At 35.3% G+C, this 23,358-nt stretch overlaps 3 protein-coding genes across 10 annotated transcripts; 1 reads left to right on the top strand and 2 right to left on the bottom strand.

Annotated features, from left to right (window-relative positions):
- Positions 1 to 52: 52 nt before the first annotated feature.
- egl (Egl_like_exo domain-containing protein) lies at positions 53 to 9,024 on the bottom strand. Its single transcript, XM_043410542.1, has 6 exons — positions 8,043 to 9,024; positions 4,381 to 5,814; positions 3,955 to 4,035; positions 3,600 to 3,844; positions 3,078 to 3,466; positions 53 to 3,011 (listed from the first exon to the last, which is right to left on the bottom strand). Exons 2-6 carry the CDS (start codon positions 5,794 to 5,796, stop codon positions 2,647 to 2,649), a joined length of 2,496 nt encoding a protein of 831 aa, XP_043266477.1. The 5' UTR covers positions 5,797 to 5,814; positions 8,043 to 9,024; the 3' UTR covers positions 53 to 2,646.
- Positions 9,025 to 10,314: 1,290 nt separating this feature from the next.
- Positions 10,315 to 16,412, bottom strand: dup (double parked). 2 transcript variants are annotated; one of them, XM_043410546.1, is made up of 7 exons: positions 16,110 to 16,412; positions 15,321 to 15,967; positions 14,741 to 14,996; positions 14,158 to 14,494; positions 13,886 to 14,068; positions 12,412 to 12,671; positions 10,315 to 11,978 (listed from the first exon to the last, which is right to left on the bottom strand). In XM_043410546.1, the coding sequence occupies exons 2-7, from the start codon at positions 15,797 to 15,799 to the stop codon at positions 11,613 to 11,615; spliced, it is 1,881 nt and encodes a 626-aa protein (XP_043266481.1). In that variant the 5' UTR covers positions 15,800 to 15,967; positions 16,110 to 16,412; the 3' UTR covers positions 10,315 to 11,612. The 2 variants fall into 2 exon arrangements, with proteins under 2 accessions (XP_043266481.1, XP_043266480.1); XM_043410545.1 differs by having other exon boundaries at positions 15,321 to 16,412.
- A 512-nt stretch (positions 16,413 to 16,924) lies between these two features.
- On the top strand, positions 16,925 to 22,694 carry LOC122412781 (zinc finger protein sens-like). Of its 7 annotated transcripts, none has more exons than XM_043422667.1 (7): positions 16,925 to 17,059; positions 18,244 to 19,096; positions 19,594 to 19,740; positions 19,846 to 20,076; positions 20,162 to 20,418; positions 20,666 to 21,059; positions 21,791 to 22,694. In XM_043422667.1, exons 2-7 carry the CDS (start codon positions 18,266 to 18,268, stop codon positions 22,088 to 22,090), a joined length of 2,160 nt encoding a protein of 719 aa, XP_043278602.1. In that variant the 5' UTR covers positions 16,925 to 17,059; positions 18,244 to 18,265; the 3' UTR covers positions 22,091 to 22,694. The 7 variants fall into 7 exon arrangements, with proteins under 7 accessions (XP_043278602.1, XP_043278597.1, XP_043278589.1 ...); XM_043422662.1 differs by having other exon boundaries at positions 19,507 to 19,740; positions 20,666 to 20,996; positions 21,803 to 22,694; XM_043422654.1 differs by having other exon boundaries at positions 19,507 to 19,740; positions 21,803 to 22,694.
- Positions 22,695 to 23,358: the final 664 nt, after the last annotated feature.

Raw genomic sequence — 23,358 nt, 5'->3', positions numbered from 1 at the left:
TCGCCTTATAAATCTTCATTAATTTTGTGTATTGAACGGTTCAACATGTATATACCGTATGTGACCAAGTATTGTTTTTTATTAGCATAAGTTATCTGACAAAGCATTATAACATTTTGTATTCATCCCTATTATACTAAAATTAATTACGTATTAGGTTTAAATGAATAACGCTTCACCATTATTTTCGGAACCATTCGCCTTCCGGAAAGATTGATATTTATGAAAAATAAAAGATTATGCCTCTTGCAGGGCTGTTCAATTTGGATAATTGAAATATATTTTTAGTCTCAAAAATGTAAAATGCAGTAACAACAGAGTTCATCGAGTTATTTAAAATAAATTGTTTATTTAAGAATCCGAATCAAGTTAGTTATTTTGAGCTGCGAATCATTAATTGCGCTGCACAAAATTGAGCAAAAATTTCATGTAGATATAAAAAGTACAGCCATCGCAGTGGCAGCATGGCAGTTTTAGGGAACTCAGCCTACATTAGACACTTTGTTACTTGCTTCGTGATCTTTGACCTTTCGTTGCTTGAATGATATGTGATTCAAAAGAATCTGAACAGAAAACTAATTACGGACCCAGTCAATGTTTTGAATCCTTTTTTCTGAGAAATAATTTGAATGGCTTATTGCTCTATCTTTCTTGATCTCTTCAATATGAAGTTCAATATGAGAATTAGAAATTCTAATTCTCAAAGGAAAAAAATGATCGTAGGGGTTAACGATCTACAAAATACACGTAATGTAAATGGAAAGAGTTTTTTCCAACTGCTTATTTAGGTATATGCACTATTCGAGAGCTAAAAGCTTTTTGTTCAGAGTTGCAGATGCCCGAATGCAGTGGCATTTTTTCCACATTTTCAATTGAATGAAAGCGGCAAAATTTCCATATTTGTCCATGCACTAACACATTCAGTTTTTTTGAATTTCTATCACTGCTGACAACAGGCCATTTGATTTTCAAGGCATTTGTTGCGAGGTAAAAATTTGAGAAAATGTTTTTTTGAGGCAATATAGTTGCTTCATTCTAGTCAAATGAGTATTGAATTCCCAAAATATACTACTGGTTTGTCTATTGCATTGAAAAAATTAATTATAGGTTGATTATTATTATAATATTGATTTGAGAACAGGATAAAATAACAATTGATTTGCGAAACCACCAACCGATAATTGCTAAATTTCTTGATGTTATATTTTCATCTATATTTTTCAAAGTATGATCCGAATTTTTAATCCATTTCCATGTTTCAGGTCTCATTTTCTCGAAAAATTCTCTACAAACTTACTGGGAAAATTATTCCCGAGTCTGCTTCAATTCGGCTGCTAACATGATTTACTTTCACCTTCTTTTTAACAAATTGAAAGGAAGAAATAAAAGTCGTAGAAGCTCTCTCGGGGAACAAAATAAGACCTGAAGATCAAGAAAAATAATATCATATTGGTAAAAGTTAGCACTCATTTGACTCGTGTAAAGCCGTTATTTTACCTTGGAAAGTACAAAATTTGTAATATTGCCAATGCGAATGATTTTTCCTTGAATGAAATTCTGAATAAAAAATGAGAAGTTAAATGTCTTCGAAAGAAAGAAAATATAATTCTCTAAATGGCTAGTGAGGGCTGGCTATAAATAATACAATGTTGAAAAAAATTCATACACATTGGTCACAGTGACATTTTTATGTTAACAATAATGGCGTAGAGGATTTTATTGATCATAGCTCAGACATCGTTATACTGAGAAATATTATCATTGTGTTAATCATTTTAATGAATATAAATTCGATTTTAATGTACAAATATTTTGAAAAACGATCGATCTTTCAGCAACGAAAACGCAACGAAATTTTGTTAAAATAATACAATTTTTCTAAAATCGCTAACTTGTAAATAATATAAAGGTCAACGTGTGATATTCTGTTTTCAAATCTGATTATATCGTATAAATATTTCCAAACGACGATCGACCGTCATATAACAAAAACGGAGTTCAGCATTGCATTAGTAAGATTACGTAGAATTATTTTGTTCAAATAATAGAGATTTTAAAAAAATCTAAAACTTGTATAATATGTAAATGAGTCCCTGTGTTTTTCACGCGATAATAAAAACAATAAATTCGATAAAATTGTACAAATTTGAAGAGACAATCGATCGTCCGGTAACGGAAGCAAATGTGATGTGTTCAGCAGCTGCATATCAAAGTAACATGATTTTATCAAAATAAAATGATTTTTTCTTAAATTGAAGTATAACTTTTAAAGAACCGCATAGTACGAAAAAGTGAATTCCGGTTGATATTTTCCACGATTGGCACGATTTAAAAATATAAATTAGCGGAAATCGATGTTCGTATTCAATAGCTAAGTGTAGTCGAGGAAGAAAAAATGTAATCGGTTTCGATGATTTTTCACTGAATATCGCAACCGAAATAAAACAAAAGCGCATACGATTTACCAATTAGTTAAAAAAGTTATTCCGGTGTTAGAGTAATAAAATAACGGTCGATAATAACCGAAACAATGAAATACATGAGGCACATGTTGGGGTAAGGCTATGACAATTCTAGGCACTGACATTTTCCAAAAGTATCATTAGGCAATTTAACAATTGCATTTCGAACAGAGAACATCCAAGATCATGTTCTTGGTGAACTAAGTAATCGCTCACGTTCTTTTTCTTCTTCTGTCAAGTATACCCTCGTAATTACAATATCTCCTGTACTGAGCGTCTGGCACGCTACGTCAGCGACCGATTCATTATTTTTTTCTGTCCTATTGCCTAATGTTTTTTGACACATGCACTGACATTTTTTCGATGAATTTTCGTTGTTCTCGAGAGAAAAAATATCCCCACTTGAATAAGTTACGCTTGATAGAATGGCTTCCAGCTTCTCGATCTTTTCGAGTCCGTTCATTTGTCCATCGGACAAAATTTCGTCGACCATTTGCATCGATTCGGTGAGTGTTGATCCGTCCCCAGTTTTTCCAAAAATAGTATCTCCTGCGAATCAAAATTGCACATTCAAATAATAGTTAACGAGACTTGAAATTTTTCTGGTATACTTACCAGATTGTGAATTGTCGGACGTGCAACTTTCCAAACTCGCAAATTCAGTATCCTCATTTCTATCGTCATCGTCGTCATCTTCGCTACTGTCACCTTTTTCGTGACCCATTTTTTCCAGTTTCTCAAGCTTCTTCGCTACCTTATAATTTCCTTTCAATTTGTCTTTTTCGTCCTCGGTAAGCACCAAATAACGGAGAAGTCGAATCTCCCGATTGCTCAAAACTATGTTCTTCCCTGTATTTTCTTCCATTCTTTTTCTCAAATCGGCTACTTCGGTGTCGATTTTTCGTTGTTTTTTGCGAGCTTTCACGTCTATCGGATTTATGTGCATTTGCACTTGTTCTTCGCAGAGTTCCGTAAACAGTTGTTGCGTTTCGGACTTGATGAGTCTGAAAAATACAATCATTGAATGGAAATCTGCATGGAAAAATTGGTCGAATGAGAATTTTACCAAAATTCATGCGTCGCCGTAGTATTAATTGGTCAAATTTCATCACATCCAATCTTATTCAATCGACTTACCTGGACATTGACGTGTACACCTGAGGTACGAGGCCAAGAATGTCGCTGCTAGCATAAATTAGCATTTCTCGAGTCATTGGCCTCCGCGCCCAATATCGTTGGTCACGACGATAAATGTTTTTCAATTGTTCTTTCACAGGATTACAAGAAGAGCCATACATTTCACAGAGTGAATTGAGATTTACGTTTTTCACTTTGTAAACCGGTTTTCCCGTGTCTTGGAATTGGAGAACAGCATGGGCTGCCTGAGTAAACAGAAATTATGAAAGTCATTGGTAATTTATTGAGTGCGATTGTGAAAAAATTAAAATAATCAGGCATATTTTATTATTACTGTATTTGTACAAATACATACCTGTGTATCGAAGACGTTACATAATGTGATGCCAAATTGATTGAAAAGATTAACGCTATCGTTTCTACAGTCGTGCACGACCTGTTAACAAAAACGCACAGTTTACAAAAATGAAAACTCCATTTAAAAAATAATTGAGCCTCGTAAGGCAATGTTTTGTTTCTTATTTGAATAAGGCAGGAACGAAAAAAAAAAATCTTTTTCGTAACCATCACATATCTTTAGAAAATATTGAGTAATTCTTATTTTGTATAACTATTTTATGGATACTCATTTGAGTTTGATCACCCGATTAAACTCAACATTCGGGAACGAGTGATTGGATAGAAAATCAAGAAACGTGTAAACATCGAGATCGAGTTCGTTAAACAAAATAGCACAATGAAATTAATGCATGTGCATGAGAGATCATAACGAAAAACTTACTTTGATAACGGTTGGACTCTCAAGGAGATTGCCAAGCCCGCCAGATTTAATAAGATTTGGTGAAGTAAACAAGTCGAAAACATAAATTTGTCCAAGCATAGTACCGATTTGTAAAAGAGTCAATTGACCTCTGGCTCCTAAATTAATACCTTCGCAATCAAAGGAAACAACGACATGTCCATTTTCTGTTAAAGAGTGTGTCGAATTGATGATATCTTCGACAATTTGGAGGCATTCTTTTGGGTTTACAACTATTTTAGTTTGCTGGAGTTCTTTCATTCTCCAAGCATCGCCCATGTGGGACGACTGGAGACTTCGATCTTTTTCCGTATTATCAGCGAGGGTTTTCATGACGAGTGTATTAATTCGTTGCTTCAAAGTTTGCTGCTGCAAACTCAAAGTAGGTGAGCTATTATTATTTTCTATTGACCCAGTGGTGAGTCCGCCGGCCGGCTGTTCCATTTTGGTTAATTCATTTTGGGGCGTCGTTGAGACTGGCGAAGCATTATTCCTAGTCGTTGATTCTTCGGTTGTAACATTTCGCGATTGATTCAATGACAATCCAGAATCCGAAGTTTGCGAACTTTGTGAAGTATTTTTAGCATTTTGTCCGACTTCCGTGCTGGAAATAGTTTTACGATGATTTATTGTAACGACGTTCTTTTGCACGTGAAATGCGTCGGGAAACATCTTGAGAAAGGTCGACAAATCTTGGGACGTTGTGAACATTGTTATCCATGATTTTTCAGGAAAAGCGTCCGAGCCGAGTGCCAGTAATTGCTCGATCAGAAGAGAACCTGTTTTTTCAATTTCTTTCGTAAAAAATGTAATCAATCTTCCGGTCATCAGTTGATCGATGGGTTCATCCGGCTCGAGCTCATGGAAGGGTGCACCCTCGATGCCTTCGTATCGTTTTAAAATCACATTGTCTTCGGTAACGACAAAATCTTCCGGGTGCTTTGCGAGAAAATCTCGAAACTCTTTGTAATGCTGGCCGGAGATGTGCCGCACCTCCGGAGACGCTTGGGATCTGTGTCCCAATAAACTTTTTATTGGCACTTCAGTACCAGCTCCATATTGCATTAATTTATTTGTAAAATATTCAACAGCTTCTCGGGCATAATCACGTTTGTTCGTTTTTGTCAGACCGGCGTCATCGTCCTCCACTACAGGTTGGAAGGTATTCACTGAAACGTAGTCGCCGTCGATGACGAAGAGCATTGGATATTGTGACAAAAAATTTTTCAATCCGCTCTGTGAACCTCCTGCTATACGTCGCATTTCCTTCGTAAATCCCTTAGCTCCGAATTGACAGCTGAGATCGTGCAACGTACGGGGTCCCCCTTTGTCCATCAGTCGTTCGAAGAAGAATAACAGAGTCATGTTTCGAACCAATTCGTATTCTGAACTTTCCATTTTCCGGTTAAAGTCCAACTGCAAAAAATACGAAAATAGATTTTAGTTCAACCATATCAAAAAATTCGTTTAAAATTCAACATTTTGTTGGAAATAAAATCATTGGAGAACATCCAATTTTTTTTAAATATTGTTCTCCCATGAATATACTATAAATAATATGCACAAAGATTCAGTAGAATTGAACACTCTTCTTCCAAGTTTAAATAAAAAGTTTGGCAAAATCAATTTTTTCACTGCATAATTGATGTCCATTCCGGTTTAATATCATCGGAAATGGTAAACTACTCCGTTAGTGTCAAGTTTTGTCGAGGCTCATTTATTTTATGATTCCCATGAAGTATTTCAGTCCCCATTAATGGGCAACCCAGCATACACGTTCGTAGATTCAATGAAAGAGTCGTGCACTGTGTATATCAACAGGCAATTCGTGCAGACATCAACTCGCCCACGCGATACCTCGTTAACGACGGCACACTCTCTCGCCTTTTAATACTCATACGACTTTTTTTCGTTCGCTGTAAATTAAAATTAATCCATTTACCAGAAAAATGGGTATTAATCAGAGAACTGTTTCGCGTGAATCACGACACGTCTCTAATTTCGAGTCAACGACCAAACGCATTAGTGGCATTATATAAAGTTAGCAGGCATTTTGGGTGGTGCTTGTGAAATCGGAATTGGAAGGAATGTGGGAGAATATATAAAATTACCATTATCTCATGTTGGGTTCAACTTTTACTTACGAAGCAAACGTCATAAGAAAATGAATTGACATTTTTCAAAATGAAATAAAATGAAATGGTGTTTTTTGTTCAATGTATTCGTTAGGGTAGTGGAAAAAAATTGACCATTTTTTTTCATTATCTTATATTCAGCAGTTGCAGTAGTTTCCATTTTCTTTCAATGAAAAATATAAAATCGCAATAAGCAACTCCTAAATGCTAATATTAAGGGCTCATATTTTAATCAGTGTATCATTCGACGTTACTGGAACTACTGAATGGGAGATTTGAAAAAAAATCCATTTCTGAACCATTTTAGAGCGTTCATTACTTTTTCTTTTGATCCAGATAGTACATCCAAATTCATTGAACATATGTTGCGGCGGACTTGAATGGGATGAAACTCATTTATAACATTCATATAAATAATTTGAGTTCACTTTTATTTCAATCAATTTATTGTTTTTTATCATTTTTAAAATATCACCGGATAGTGAATATCAAATTTTGATATTCATAAAATGCATTTTTATGTCATTTTCTGAATTTGATTCAACTGCCCTTGTATTTACACTATTATTTTGGTAATTTATTTGGATTGATTTGAATGTGTGCTTGAACATATTTTCCTCTCTTTGACCTTCCTGGAAGCATCAATTTACCAAGGCAAATATTTTTGAAATCTTGCAGTACTTGAATAATTTTAGTTGAAAGATGAATTTGAAAAAAAACATCCTCATTAGGTCTGTATATAGGAAAAATGTTCTGTAATGGTATTTCTGTCAATAATATTTATCGAGAAGTGTTTCTTGAACAAAAAAAATACTTAATGTGAGAGGAATTTCTAAATTCGTTTGAAAGTTGTATGGCTAAATATATTTTTTGATGAAATACTATAAGAAAATTATATTTCTTAGTCCGACTGATTTAAATTATTCCATTTGATCAGCCGAGCGTGAATTCATGTATATCTTGAAGTCTACTCCAAATTCAAACAGAAGCACATAAAAGACTTTATTTCATATTTGATCACCTAATTTTCGCTGATTGTATTTCCATGACTTTCAGAAAAAACAATAAGAAAATTTTGTAGTCGAGACAAATTGAATACATCTTTTTTTCACAAGATAATAGATGGTCTATTAGCTGGGTGGTTGAATTACCAAAGATGGCCTTGAGTTGTGCAAGGTATATAAATTACTGCTCTACTCATGGGCACAATATAGCCACAGCTTAATTGTGCTCTGGTTACACCTGATTTTCAAACAATTAGAGATATTCCGCACAGTGTACACTACTTGAAAAAGGAGTAAAATCCATCAAATTAGCAGTAAAATAGACTGAAGACTGCATTTCGACTCGTGATTCAATTGTTACAATTTAATAGGATAGAAGCTGAATGATTAATTATGAATTAGATTCAATGGAACCGTATTTACGAACGGAGTTAATTCGTCACTCCCTTTAAACATCTACATAGTACCTACATAACCTCAATAAATAGGAAAACGTTCTATTCACCTCTGTTGAACCTGCTGATGAAATTAATTTCTCACGTTGACAGTTTCAGTTGTTTCGACATATGTTCATTGGTACGATGTTTATGGTCGTCCTAAAAAAATGTCATCCACCAGATACTAGATTGTGAATCGAAAATACTAATGATCATTGGGAGAATTGCGCGAATCAGATGACGGAGCACCACTTTTAACTTCCTTCTATCTTCACTAATAAATTAACATTTTAAACAACAATTGATCTATACCTCACTTCTCTAGCACACTTTAGAAAAACTATTAACTACTAAATACGTAATACTTGAAAGGCACAATTATGCATAGAAGTTGACGGGATGGCGACTGTTAGCAGACCCCCTTAACGGAGCTAACGCGTAACCTAGGCTAGCATACATTTTTGCATAACATGTAATTCACATGTGTTTGGAATTTTTTTGCGAATACACGAATTTTTCTCTCTGTACTAAGCTTGTGCGGAAAATCATTATGTGCTACTGATAATATCTATGCTTTTGTGGAAATTTTTGAAGTTCATTTGAATTCCGTATTTCACTGATAACTTTACGGTACATTTACCGCAATTTACCGTTATGTGACCACTCGTGAAATTTATCTTTCATTGGTCAAGCGACTTTTATTTTAATCCAATCAACTTGGCAAGAATATCTGCATGTAGTCGGAAATCGAAATTCAAATTACAAGTAATTTTACAAGAGTCAAACAAAAATACATCTGCACAGAAATTGTGAGAAATTCTAAACATTTTCAGATAGAAAGCAAAAATTATACTGTCACAATTGTGTCGCTTCAAAATGTTTTACTACTACATATTCAATATTTACTTGAATATTTTCTTTCTTTTTCTATTTTATTCTCAGAAAACAGGTCGATGAAATGCCAGTAATAAACATCATAAAAAGCTACATCATAAAATTATTTAATTATGTATCAATGGTACAGTGGTAGATGCGCGCTATTATTTTAGCGAATGCTTCGTATTTTCTTCCTCTCTTTGTAGAGTGTCACCTCTTGAACTGCAATGAAATGAATCATTATTCCAACTTCATATAAATTGTTTTGGTATCCAAATTTTACAGATTACAAAACATTGTGACTGAAGATTTTCTGTTGATAAATTATTGCTTTTCATATTGCTCGATAGAGTTGATTGAAATTTATACAAAAATATCAATAATAATATTAATTCCAGGGTTATTGATTAATTTTCTGGAAGAGATTAACATACCCTATATCAGTAGACTTACCGTAAGGATCAAAACTCATAAATTCTAACTTATCGCCAAGTCGTTCACGTATTCTCAAAATCTTGTGACCAGAGACGGCGCTTTCAACCAAAACCAAGATATGTCTACAATAAAATCAACAAATATTTCATTACTACTATTCCTGAGATGAATACTAAGTGGTATTACTCAAGATTCAAAAAAATATTTTTTTCTGTTATACATTAATATGAACGAAAAATTTGCACGTTATATTTGTGGCAGTGGCTTAAACTATTGAATAAAGAAAATTAACAGGATTTATTTTAGTTATTTCGTATGGTTTTTTCAATTTGTTAATCAATAGAGATACAATTTACGGAAATTTATATGTGTTTTTCAGAAATTGTCATTTGTAACATTGAAACTTTAAAATATTATAAAAAAATTTTGTAATCATGATGACATACTTGGCTTTGGCTTTTTTCGCGAATTGGATCGCGCTCAAAAAGACCATTGTCGTTTATTCTGTCAAAACTGAATCTTTGCGGAATCGTTTCAATTTTTCTGAAAGAGTTTGAGGTTAACATTAAATCGAAAAGCCAGTGTACACATTGGAAGTGTGCTGCTCTTTTCAGTTACCAAATCGTTTACAGCATATATGGGGTGCTGTCGCTGTGTATATTTTTATGAAAACGGAACCACTTTTCTCAGTCGGTAAGAAAGAAAACCCAAATGAAAATTAACTGTCAAAAATTAATTAACTCTGTTCTTTTTGCTTTACTGTTATTCAGCTATATAAAAAAAATTGAATGAATGAAGCTGAACCCTCGTCGGAGAAAATGGCCTTAAGATAAATGTGATGTGTTTTCTCCAAACCGAGTTATGATTTTTTACATTATCAGTATTTTTTCATGGTCTTGTGATAAATAAAAAAAATCTAAGTTAAATTTGTATAGCTCTTTCAGATTGAAATCTCTGTCGAAAAACGGATCAAGATGTTTCAAAATATTGCCGGAGACTTGATCCCCTTGAAAATAAAGTTTTTAGTTCTTTTTTTCCCAAAGAATAGTTTTATTGTATTACAATGATATAAAAACAGGCATCATTCCTAAAATTGAACGTTGCTAACGAAATGGCGACCTCCATTATATCTGTACAATTGTCGAAATAAGGATTTATTATACCGTGTATAATACTAATATTTAGCACAAATAATGACCCGGCAAAAGTTGAAAGTATTGAAAGAATTGAGGAATGTCGCAATAACCCGCAATGTCAACTCACGTTTTACTCTCATCAGGACTGGAAAAAAAAGCACTATAATTTTTTTTATTTACTTTTTCCGTATTTTTTTTAATTACATAATACTTGTTTTTTGTCAAACCACACAAAAAATTCCAAATCACTACTGCAATTGAAGCTTTTATAATTGTAGCCACTGCAAACTTAAATTTTGATTGCGATTAGTTGTTTTTTAAATACTTCTTATTTTTTGGACAGTGCTACTCATGATTCGGGAAAAAGGAAAAACAAAGTTTGATTGCATATCAGTATTCAAATTGAATGATACAGGTGTTGGGCGAAAATATGTCAGACTTCGTGGTAAATGCTAGTGGCGACAAATAATCGTTCAAAAAACAAAAAAGAACCATTTTTTGAAGTGTTTCAAGAGAGAAAAAAGTTAGATTAAGTATTTCTAAATTAGATTATTTATATTAAATAGTTTATGGATCAGTAGCATATGAAAAAGGCGTATCAGTTTGTGCTGTTCACGTAAATGAAGATTTGTTACACGTTATAGGTTTTTCTCTTATTTTTGTTTGTATGAAATATTGGCGTGTAAATGGACCAGTTCTTAATCTAGAATGATGGATTCAGTAGAAGCATGATCAGAAATATTGAAAAAAAAATTATCTACAAATCCCACCTCTAAGTTGCGTTCGCAACGGTAGTGTGAAAACCTAAAAAATCAAATCTCGTTTTCCTTTCAAATAGAAAAAGGTTGCTCGAAAGTAAAGCGCATTCGAGTGGTGTCCTTGAAAAAAAAAATTATGTACTAGGATGATATATAGAAACAAATGATATTTTATAAAAACGCGTACTGCTGTGATGAGTACACTGCAATGGAAGAAAAAAGAATAATTGTAATGTAACAAAATAATGTGGGAGAGTTTGTTTTCCTGGGACTAAGCGATGTCGAAAATGTTTCTATTGAAAGACATTCAATCACGGTATTAAATGCCTTTGAACTGTATCTCAGGAAAAATTTTCGAAGAATATCTCTTACAATATTTTTTATATTGGACAGTCTCAATAGATTTGAATTCTGGATCTTAACGAACGTGGAATCATGCGTCAACTTTTTCGTTTGCAATGATCTCCAATCTTTTAACTACTTTAACGATATCTGCTGTCTTAGCGAGCTTGAGGTAATCGATTTGACGAACTTTTTGCAAACAGGCGAATGTTGGTAACAATTTGCAAATGAGTCTTACGTGTTCCTCAAGTTCGTTCGGTGTTAACTTAGTTTTATAGGAGTTATCGAGTTTAGTTATAACCGTGTCTAGTGGTAAGACACCTTTCTTTTCGACGACAAATATGTTACGAAGAATTTTCGCCATTTCAGGAAGGCGCGAATACAAGGCGGCCTCTTTGTCGGCCGTCGGTGTACGAGTCATTGCCTCCAAGGCTTTGGCCGCCTGTTTTGCACGAACCTGGAATAATATATTTGATGAATTTTAAAAATTCGTTAGCAAATCGGTTCAGAATTAGTTTAAGCTCACGGGAAAATGTGTCACTATGATGTGAGCACTTGTCAAAACAAAGAATTGCATCAATGCAAATATTTAATCATTTCATGACCTTGAGATCAATGAGAAAAGGTTTCGGGTGGTACGTGCAATAAACATTTTTCGTTTCGACAGTTCATCAATCGTTGGTTATACGGTTCACCCGTTTTGCGATTTTTTTTCGAGATAAGCGATTATGTTCACGCAATTGGTAAACCCACACACTTGACGAGTGCCAGTGAAGCACGTAACGACTCTCGAGACTCTCCATTTTCACGTTCTTCTTACGAAAATAACGAAATATTTCAATCTATTCATCTTCGTTTGATGATTTTCAAAAAATGAAATATCCACTTACCCGTTCTAGAAGAGCTTTCGGTATCCCCTTGAAGGCAGAATTCAAATGCATCTGTTGGGTCGTCGGAGTCGCAGGTGGTGTGTCGACGATAGAAATTTCGACTTTCTTCATTTCACTGGAGGATTCGTTGTTGATGGGATTCGGGAGTGTTGTTTCTATGCCAACATCCACGGAGCTGTTCGATGTCATCTTCGCATCCGCCAACCGTTGCAAGGCTTTTTCCATGCGCGTATTACAGTTGAACAAAGTTTTTGCTCTTTCTAAAATTCGTCAATAAAAATTCATCAATCAATCTACGGTTATAATGCCTGACATCTGCTTTGCTGATGATAACTATATCTCACGATAAATTTTTTTCGTTCAAACCATTAATTCAACAGATAAAATAAATACATAAACAATCTAAAGTTCACTAATTTCGTATAAATAATTTTTTGTTGCTCTCAAAAAACTCGAATGAGACTCACTTATTCTCGCGATAATTTGACGGTTACTCAAGGATACTTTGAATCCGTTTTCTATAGACAGCATGTTGAAGTTTTAGCTGCGACACTTTTAAATGGCTTCTGCTCGTTGCAGGTGTCACGCGTTTATATAAATGTTTTTTTTCTCGTTACGAATCGCATTGCCCATTCGAGATAATTATTTGCTGATCAGTTAACTACATAATGTTCAATCGGGGTCATTCTCACGAATTTAGCAGAGTAAGCGTGCATCTTTGACGAAAAAATCTATTACACAATCGGTGAATTGAGCACAAAAAAAAATTAGCAAGACGATTGAGGTCAACCATCATAAAAATTGGAGCAATCTTTGCAATTGGGGAACGTGTGATGAAAAGTTTTCTCCGTTGTTCGCCAGGGTTTTAGTTTTTACAGAAAAATGTTTCCCTGAAAGTTGTTGACTAACTTTTTGTTTAACTAGAATCCTTGGAAATTTTATCATTTCACAATGACCACTTTTTGAAGCCGTCTTCCGAGAATACAATTCACACAAGAGATGGTAAAATATGCACGTATTTGAAATTACAAGATCGAAGTTTTCGTTTCGTTAAAAAATATTCTTATTTCATATTTCGAGTCAAATTTCAATTAGTTTATACGTATAAACTTTTTCAACTGTCTTCAAGGTGAAGAAAAAAAATGATAACTTTGATCTTAATCTACAAATTGCAGTGTCATCTCGGCTGAGTGCACACGACCACGTATTACGTCAATATTTCACTGTTTGTTGTATCAAGATTTGCTGATATGTGAATTAAAAAAAGGAGCTGCTGCTTAAATTGCGAGATTGTCAGCATTCATTAATTAACACTTGCAAAGAATTTTCGTTCCGAATGTAGGTCACTGAAATTGCAAGAACAATGTTGAATGACGCAACATGTACGTTGCCCTCATTTCGTATTTTTCCAATAAACTCATCACGAAAACCGGTGTTGAACGAAACATTAATTTTGAGAAGATTCTTGACTTACCGAGCACTTCCTTGGCAGAGTGAGACTTTTCAGCGTTCGGCGCTTCCGGCAAGACGCTGAGTTCGATAGATGGACATTTCTCAACGTCAAACTCCGGATGCCAACGAGTTATTTTTTCCTTTGGAATACGCATGGGTGTTTCCAAACTGAGTAGGAACTTTTCATGTTCATCTTTTACTTTATCTGTAATATTCAAAATATTGTTTTATTCAATTGTTGATCTCGAATCCTGAAAATTTTTGCTTTCTGTAGAAGAAATTTGAAAAACATACCTAGAAGCGATTTATAGAATTTTCTTCGTCTTTCAAGCATAACTCCAGGACCCATGCCTATTTCTGAAGCTGATTTCAAAACGTTGTCTGGATTCGTGGTTTGTTTTTCATTTTTCGGTTCAACGATAGGGGTTACTACTAGCTCATATCTGTCCTGTTTCGATGTTGAGCCGAAATTGCGTAATTTTTCTTGACTGAAAACAAACGCTTCGGGATAAATAGTCTTAATTTGGGCCAAGTGCTCAAGTGTGAAATTACGACGAAGGAGCTCCTGGACAGCTGGTTTGAGTTTGTTGAAGGTTACAACTTCTTTGCGATTGAATAACATTGCTGCAACCTGTATGATAATCAAGAAGAAAGTCTGGCAATTATTCAACGTTCATTAAAAATGTAAATAAGCATTTATCAAAATGTCTTTGAAATTAATATTTAATTCAATAACTTTGCTTTTCATTCCTTTTAACATTTTTAATCATCACACTATTTCAGGATTTGTTTTATAGAAGAGAAATATAAAGAGATCAAACGAATTATAACAAAAATTAGTACACAGTTTGTTTTTTTGTTTTTCATGTTTAATTACCGTATCAACGCATCTGAACGCTTCTGCAATGAATTTATAGTTGTAAGGCAGAGGTAATGCTGGTGTTCCACTGTCTACGAGTGTTTGATATCTTTGATAAGCAGGAATCTTAGTAGGGCTGCATTTCGTTGGACTAGCAGGTGACTCCTTTGGAGCAAATAGCAGACGACGTTGTGGACTGGCATTTGCTGGTAGCTGTATACTCTTTGTTGGGCTAAGCATCGACTTGTTTGGCAAACGTGCGAGCTTCGACGGGCTAAAAGATTTTATAACAAACACACTAAAAATGCTCAAATTCACAGAGATTTAGCTGAATTGGCAGTCACTTGAATTTTTCAAAAAATTCTTATTTATACAGAAACATTTTTGTTGTAATTTTTTGTAATTAGATTATCGTAATTCAACTGTTCAGTATAACATGAAATCATTCAAGATAGAAACATTTCTTGGAATTTGGAGTCCAGAAGTTCAAAAATAAATTCAGATAGATTTGAAATCGTATAATTTTGTTTAAAAAATAATCAGTCAAATATCCATTGGGAATTGAATAACTTTTATCAGGTAAACCAAAATTACTTACCTAACAGGAACTTCCAATTCAATGCTCTGGAATTTTCGAATCTGTGGTTTGTTGTTTTCATGTTTTTTCTCCAATTGTTCAATTTTTTCTTCGCACTTTCTGAATCTGGCAATAGAAGCTTTCAATTCGTTGAGCCTTGAAGATGTATTAATTCGTTTTTTAATTTCACCAAGATTCAAATCCCGTCTGGTCAGTCTATCAGCGGCAGATGCTTTTTTAGGTGTTACCGAACCAGCTGCCGGGGCTTCTTTGATATTCTCCACAGCTGTATCATTTTGAGTCTCAGCGGATTCGACAGGATTTTTCTTTCTAGGACTGAGTAATCCCATTTTTTCGAAAGGTACAACTTTTGTTGTTCCTTGATTTGGGCTATCAGATGTCATTCTGAAGAATGTTTCTCTGATATCTGTTTGACCTTCTTGTGAAGTGAATTTTTTGACTCGTGTGGCGCGAGTTCTCATTCCAGCTTTAGGCGTCATTTTACCCCGTAATGCGGATCGCGCAATATCCGTCTCAAAGCTGGTTGCATAAACAAGCTTGGGACTTGGGGGTCCTTCTGATAATTCCCCCGGATCCGATGCCAAATCACTCCCTTCCGTTTCAGTCTTTTGCAAAGTGATTGATTCGTTCTTCTCGCTTGGAGTATTCTTCGTCGTATGATCCAGAACCAGAACTTTACTCTTATTACGAATTTCTTCGTTCGCTTGTCGTTTTCGCGAATTGAAAAATGCCGTGACCGATGGCTGCGGCATTGTGTTTTATATACGGATATATAAACTGTGAAAATACCTTGTTTTTTCTATTCTCGTCGTATGGAAAAGTTTTGGCTTGTTTTGTCCAACGGTCGTTTTCTCCGACCAGTTTTGGCTACGCAGAACAACACTCACGTTTGACCGAATCCTTATCACGATTGCACTCTGTCCGATACTTCGACGAACGAAAATAAAACAAATTTATTTGATTTATCGCATTAACTTTGGGCGTAGAGCGCCAAGGATTTATCTAAGTATCGGATAATTGTCTATTTAGCCGCGAAATCCCGCCTATTTCATGATTTTCGGCGCGAAAAAACAATAGGACGCCCCCACTTATAAATTGTTGGCATAGGATTCTCATTCGTGGTTAGCATAGAAGTGCAAACTCATTTTTCGAAATCATGCATGTATTTTAGTTCGTCACGCCACCGCTCATAGCGCTAGTCATTGGGGGCTGTATGCCCCTGTACTCACCTTTCGATTGGCCGATCCGGAGTTTTATTGGACAGGATTCTATTTGCATTTTTTTGTATACGACAATTCGTTGATTGTTCATTCATATACAAAAAGTGGTTTTATAAAGAAACATTTTTGTAACTACTTACCAGTTCTCGATTGTTTTATAATTTTCCCGGAACTCTTGATGGTTTATACAAAATTTTATATTAGGTTTATTTCTTTCATTTTACATGGGTTTATGGATTAAACTGTTTTCGTATAAGATTTCAGGGATCTCACGTTTGATAACGATCGACCAATAGTTCAAGCAAATAAGCTTTGTTTACGTGGAATTGAGAAATAAGTATGCGGATTGGTTGGCTGAGGCGCATGCGCCTCAACGGTCGGAGCCATACAAATCTTCATCGGCGCTGTTTGAGGTGGCGTCTCTCTGTACGGGAAAATGTCGTTTGCTGTGTGTCGCGTATCGACCGAGTAAGATCTTTTCAATATCTTGACTTCGAATATAATATAATACTTTATTGTGTAAGTACCGTATCTCTGATCAACTTAGTAATAAAAAAATCCAGTGCATTTTCACGTGGAATGGAATACTCGAAAGAGCAAGAGCAAGATATCGCGCTCGATTTTGTTTCCTGTAGCCATTTTGCTGTCCGTTGATAAATACAAGGCATTCCCGTACCGACTGGCGACTCGACCGCGTTCGAAAACGACTTTCAATTATATTTATTATCAATTCAACACAGTGAGTTATATCAGTTGGTTTCTTGAGTATTTGATCGTGAATATTGTAACTTGATTTCCAACCTGAGAAAACTCATTAACTATCTTTTTCTCAATGCTTGTATACACGTCGGTTCTTAAAATCGGCCATTATAATAAAAAGACTATGCGCCGTTGAGCCACTGCTAACCTGATTCTCCTTGATATTCAGGATGCATTTTCAAATAGTTTATACCATAATCGGTTTTTCAAACTCAAAGTTCTGCTCATGATCGTTCAATCGATGTATCCATTTATTTTCACGTATTTGAGAAAACTTGTCTCGTCGCAGGAATTATTAAAGTACATGTATCAGTCAAAATTTAGGTGGAGGGGGGAATCATCTTTTTCTCGTGGGAAATATTGCGACGATCTCGTTCAAAGAAGTCTAATGCTCTACGAGGGGTTTGCTCAAGTAAATGACTTGATCTTAATAAAATTTTCATTATTTCAATGTGCACCTGATCTTGCGTTTCAAGCGTATCGGACGTTTTTTAGTATACTATCGTGTGGGGAATGATTAGGAAAAAGTACTTGTTGAATCTTATACTTTTTTAATAAAAAAATTTCATTTTTAAATTATTGTCATGTGCAAACATTCAGAATTTGAATAAGTTTAATTCGTACAGAGTTTAGTTTTATAAATTATTCATTTCTGTAAACAGGCAAGTGTCAAAAATGAACAAACCAATTCAATTATATATTTTGTCTGTTTAGTACGATTCTTAAGAATTTTATTTTATAGTTTTATTTATTAATAAACAGGTGTCGGATAATAGATCTTTTTTGTGTAATCGAGCCTTCGAAATAGAGAGATTTCTTGAATTTGTCAGTCAATTGTTATGTTCTCTGGTCTTCAAAAAGTGTTTACTTCGATGTCTAATTTTGTTGGTATAGCATTGAGACGAGTGCTCATCTAACGAATGAAAAAAATAAAAATTTTCCAGATAAAAAAGAACCAAAAACAAAATGGACAGTACAGCAGTCGAGGTACCTTTGGCGTCAGCCAAAACCAAAAAAGGAGTCTCGTCGAAGGAGGAAATAATTTTTGCATCAGAAGTTGCAGAGGAGGAAGTGGAGGAAGTTGAGGAAATAGTTGAGATTATAGAGGAGATAGAAGAGATCGAAGAAGTGGTAGAAGAGGAAATTGAGGAAACAGAAAACTTGGAAGAATCTGCAAACGATTTGAGAGGTGTGGAACACATTGGTCAACAGAATCAATCGAGCGCCGAATCAAATATCTATGTATACGGAAGTAACGAAGAGGAAGATAGCCAAGAATATTCGGCCCATGAAGAAGATCAATACAGGAAAGTAAAAACTTCCAAACCTCAACCGGAACGTCATACTTATCAAAGGAACAAGAAAAGTTCGGTGGTAACTTATGACGCAGATGAGGATTGGGAGGACGAAGAGAATGATCAACCGTCCGTTGAAGGTCGAAATGTGAAAAATAACACAGGGAAAAATCACAGTGTTGAAAGCTCGGCTGGACAAAAAATACACTCCATTAATGGCAAGAGATCAGCCAGTATCAGAGATGACGGTTATTCGTCATCCAACAAGTCGAACATCGAGCCTGTCTACAAAGTTGCTAAAACCAGATCATCCATGGACTTTAGCAATACACAAAACATGAGGAATACTTTGATAATGCAAGAAAATGAGATCGAAGATGAAGAGGACCAACACGAGATCGTTAAAAGCTCTGAGAATAATTTGGTGTATACAGTCCTTGGATCGAAAAAATCAACAAGTGCTATTGCCAGATCAAAGGACAATGTCTCCAATCAAATGCAGGTATCTGCTCATTGCCTGAACGGATTGCTATTCTCGAAAATTCCAACTATTTACTTTTATTCACTGGTCAAAATGATGTGGAGAGCGCTTGAAAAAATATTGTTCTTACAACTGTTAAAAAATCCTTGGATGGAATTCGTTTCAATTTCTTTCATTGAGTAAAATAACAATTGGAGCGCTTCGTTGAGGCGTTCCATCTTATACTTTCGTTCGTTTCGTTTCATTTTTAATGGAATAAACGACGTTGAAACAATGAAAGCGTCGTGCAAAAGAGAATGAATCTCTCGCAGCATTCGTTGTTTTAGGAAACGTTTGTCTTTTCATCCTCAGTTTTTGTTTTTATTTTTTTTTCTTAATTTTTTCAACTACGACGAACGAAATATCAATAGCTGAATTAAATGTCCGTATAGATGGAGCGCCTCGAAGAAGGCACAGTCCCGATCGAGGGAACGATTTATTATGAGGGTGATAACATGGAAACTGTTTACGTGGCACAGTCTATCGCAGAGGATGGTGAACAATACCAGTACGAAGAACAGTCTATAGAACAAGGAGAACAAGAATGGGAAGGGGCGAATGAAGCTACCAACGAAAATCAAGAGCAAGAGGAAGAAGAGGAGGCTGAAGAAGGAGAAGCAGTGCAGGTATAAAGATTACATGTCATAGGAATTTCAGAGCAATTTTTATTCCATCGAAAATACATATTTTTTAATTGATGAGAAAATTAATTGATAAATTATTATTAATAGGATCAAATATTCCTTCACGAGGACGAAGACGGTCAGTTGTATTTCAAAGACGAGAGTGGAACGCTCCAACCGGTGTATCTGACTGCAGATGGCAATTACGCGATAGCGGAGAACAGCAGTGATGAACAAGAGGTTCAAAATAATACAAACAATCGTCAAGAAACCTCAACTGCACAAGCCGACGATCCCAAGACATTTGACGACGATAGCTTTATCGTTCCGGAACTTGATGTGCGTTCAATATTTTGTTTCAATTTGTAATTAATTATCCAAAGTGTTGCTCATGACGCATATTCATGTTGTTTTTATTCTTCAGGGTACAGTTTCCAGTTCAAACCCAAATGATCCCGACAATGAGGACAACACCGTTACTATCTCGCTCATTATTTCCGAAGATGAAAACGGTCAAAAGAGAACCCAAGTCATAATACCGACTACTGATAATCTCAAGTGTGAACTGTGCGCAAAAAGCTTCAAAACCTCGTTCCAACTGTTGAGACATAACAGGCTTAAACACGCAAGAGAAGAAGACATTACCACGCGCAATTTCCCGTGTGATCTATGTCCTAAAAGGTAATTTATATACACTGAAATGCTTGTTATGAAAATTATTATTATGGTATGAAATATTTGGCACGGGGCTACTGAGCACCAGTTTCGAGGATCTTAAGTACGTGACACCAGAGAAAGTTTGGCAAGAGAGGATTAAATACAGAAAAGACGTGTATTTGTTGATTCTGTCCTTGACTGCAGTGGAAAGTTAATTGACACCATCTTTGACTTCGAGAATAATTGAAATTGGTTTTTATTCGTTTGACAGATACACCGATCAAAATACTCTGGCGCGTCACCGAAAAACTCACATCGGCGATCGCCCGTTCGGATGTCTCGAATGCGGTAAGAGTTTTCCAACGTCAACGGCGTTGCGTCGTCATTTGACCCAACACAATCCCCAGTCTCGTCCATTGCCTTGTATCTATTGCGGTCGACGATTCCTGGAAAAGTCGGCGTTGACGAAACACGAGCAATCGCATCTGGCGGGCGATCAACGGACGCACACCTGCGACGTTTGTCACAAGACGTTCCTAGAGGCTGCCGACCTCAATATGCACAAGAAGAATCATGATCCGGACAAGAAATTCGACTGCGAGGTGTGTGGTCGGGAATTTAATCGGTTGAACAATTTGCAGCGTCACATGATGGTGCATAAGCAAGTACGTCGAAAAATTCCATTGAATTACAAACATGAATTCAGTGCGAGGATTTGGCACAAGAGTTTTTCCAAATTCCACTCAAAAAGCATATTAAAAACAATAGGATTGACAATGCAATAACGTAGAGCAAAAATATTAACTTTTGAAGTTCTCGTCTATTCAAAAAAGTTTTTTTCTTTTTCCCAAAAATGTAAATTTAAACACTGAATTCAAACACTTGCTAATGTTTGTCAATGTTTTTTTTTTTTTAAATTGCAGAGATCCCTAGTATTCTATGCATTTTTTCCCATTTTTTGTTTTCGACGACTCGCTTATTATCGATTATTAATGAATTGCAGTGAATTATGTCGCTTTAGTAAGAAAAAAGTTCAAGTCTATCAAAGTATAGACAAAGTTAGGTCTCTGCGGAAACGTATATTTGATTTCTCAAACTAATACACCACTTTTTAATAACCGATAGTATTTCATTGAAACGTAAAATATCAATATTTTCGCACTTGCTATTTTTATTGAGACTCGCACATTGCTTATGCCCCACAATACAATCGAGGCTTCCGATTTGATTTATTATTGTTAACAGAGTTTTTGAGGAGATTCTAATTAAATGAAATTCGATTAATCTTTAGAGCTAAAAAGTTTGAAATTTTGTCTGAAATGACGACGTACAGTAACACCGACATACGTACGTGAACATAACCATTTTAAGGATCATTTTGATTTGTCTGTTACATGATCAAAAAAAGAAACAAGATGGGAATCAAGAGATACTGGCGTGCGACGTATGCGGCATAACGTACAAATTTATGAGCTCGTTGACGCGACACATGGTGACGTCACACATGAATCCGGAAAAATTGCGGCAGCAGGCGGATGAGCAGCGAAAAAAGCGCGAAAACAATTATCGCCGATATTTGGAAAATCGAAAAATGTACGAGACTCAACGTACAGGAACGGAGTACAGCGGTACCGGAAGTGGCAAACGTTCCAGTGGGTATAGATCTAATAACGACAATGATGAGGACACAGCCTGAGGGCATGAAGTATTCGATTAACCCTACGGATTCGACGAGAAGAGGTAGCGCCGGCTTCTCGTGCTGTTCCGGGAATTTCAAAGATGTACGGACGTTATTTTTGCCTCTGTCATTTTCCTGGTGACAACTTGATCAAATATCGTCGCCGATTTGATAAGGACGATAATATTTATCGCAGGACGTGAAAAGCATTTAGATATTAATTGACAAAAAAAGGAAAGGAAAGCGTTGAAAAGACGTATTGAGTACGGATCAATATTGTTGCTTTAGGATGTGCTAGTTAAAATCCGGAAAAAAGGAAAAAAATATCTTATGAATTAAGAATATTGTGTACAAGCGTGAATTACATTTTCCGTATTACTCTGAAGACTACCAATAATGTTTGATTAAACATGGATCTATGAAAAAATCGGTGTACGATTTATATCACTTAGTACATAACGAGATTAAATGAGTTATCGTGAAAGCGAACTTTTTGAATAAAACTTGATAAATTTTTGATTGCATGCTCAGAACAGGAAAAATTATGTACGTAATCGTTTGTAGAAGCTTTTACGATTCTAATGGGAAATTAAAACGGTAACAGTTTTACATCAACGAAAAAGTTGCTTCAAATTTTTCCTTCAATATTGTTTTAAGACATTTTTCTCCTGTTGCTGTATAGAGAATATCACAAGATGATAACTACCTTAACAAGCGTCGTCGTAGTTTGAATCGTGAAAAGAAAAAATTAACTCGTTGAATATTTTTCTCTTTAATAGTGATTGCAGGATTTTTCACATTTCGTCGATTAGGCCACCAAAATTATTCGTATTTTTATGTCTCGAGTTTGAAGCAAGGCAGAGAGCTTGATTCTCATCCGTTGAGTGGAGCCGACACTGCCATTCGATGGTTCAACCGTTGTCCCTCCAATACCACCAGTCGAGAAAAAATCTTCCTAAAGAACCGTCACAAAAGTGATTCAACATCATGCTCTCGTCATAGGCATCCCAATCCAAAGAGTTCGAATGAAAATTTATCGTAGAAATTTCATAAAAGAAACTTTATAAAGCATCGTGTATTTCGTACGAGTTTCAGTGCGTATTCTAATTTTGTACGAACGGAACTTCTCAGCGATTGCACGAAAAGGTCCAACAGCTTTTCGAAATAGCTGCATTCGATGGTCAACAAATTCTTTCCTACCTCGGAAACTAGAGAGCTTCAATTCAAAAAATTGTCATGGTTTTGCATATTCGAGTGTGCTCTTTCAAATGCGCAAGTATTTAATT

Source organism: Venturia canescens, chromosome 1 (genome assembly GCF_019457755.1).
Source record: "Venturia canescens isolate UGA chromosome 1, ASM1945775v1, whole genome shotgun sequence".
Lineage (NCBI taxonomy): Eukaryota > Metazoa > Arthropoda > Insecta > Hymenoptera > Ichneumonidae > Venturia > Venturia canescens.
The sequence above is the reverse complement of the archived record's forward strand: the minus strand, read 5'-3'. Positions and strand labels throughout refer to the sequence as shown.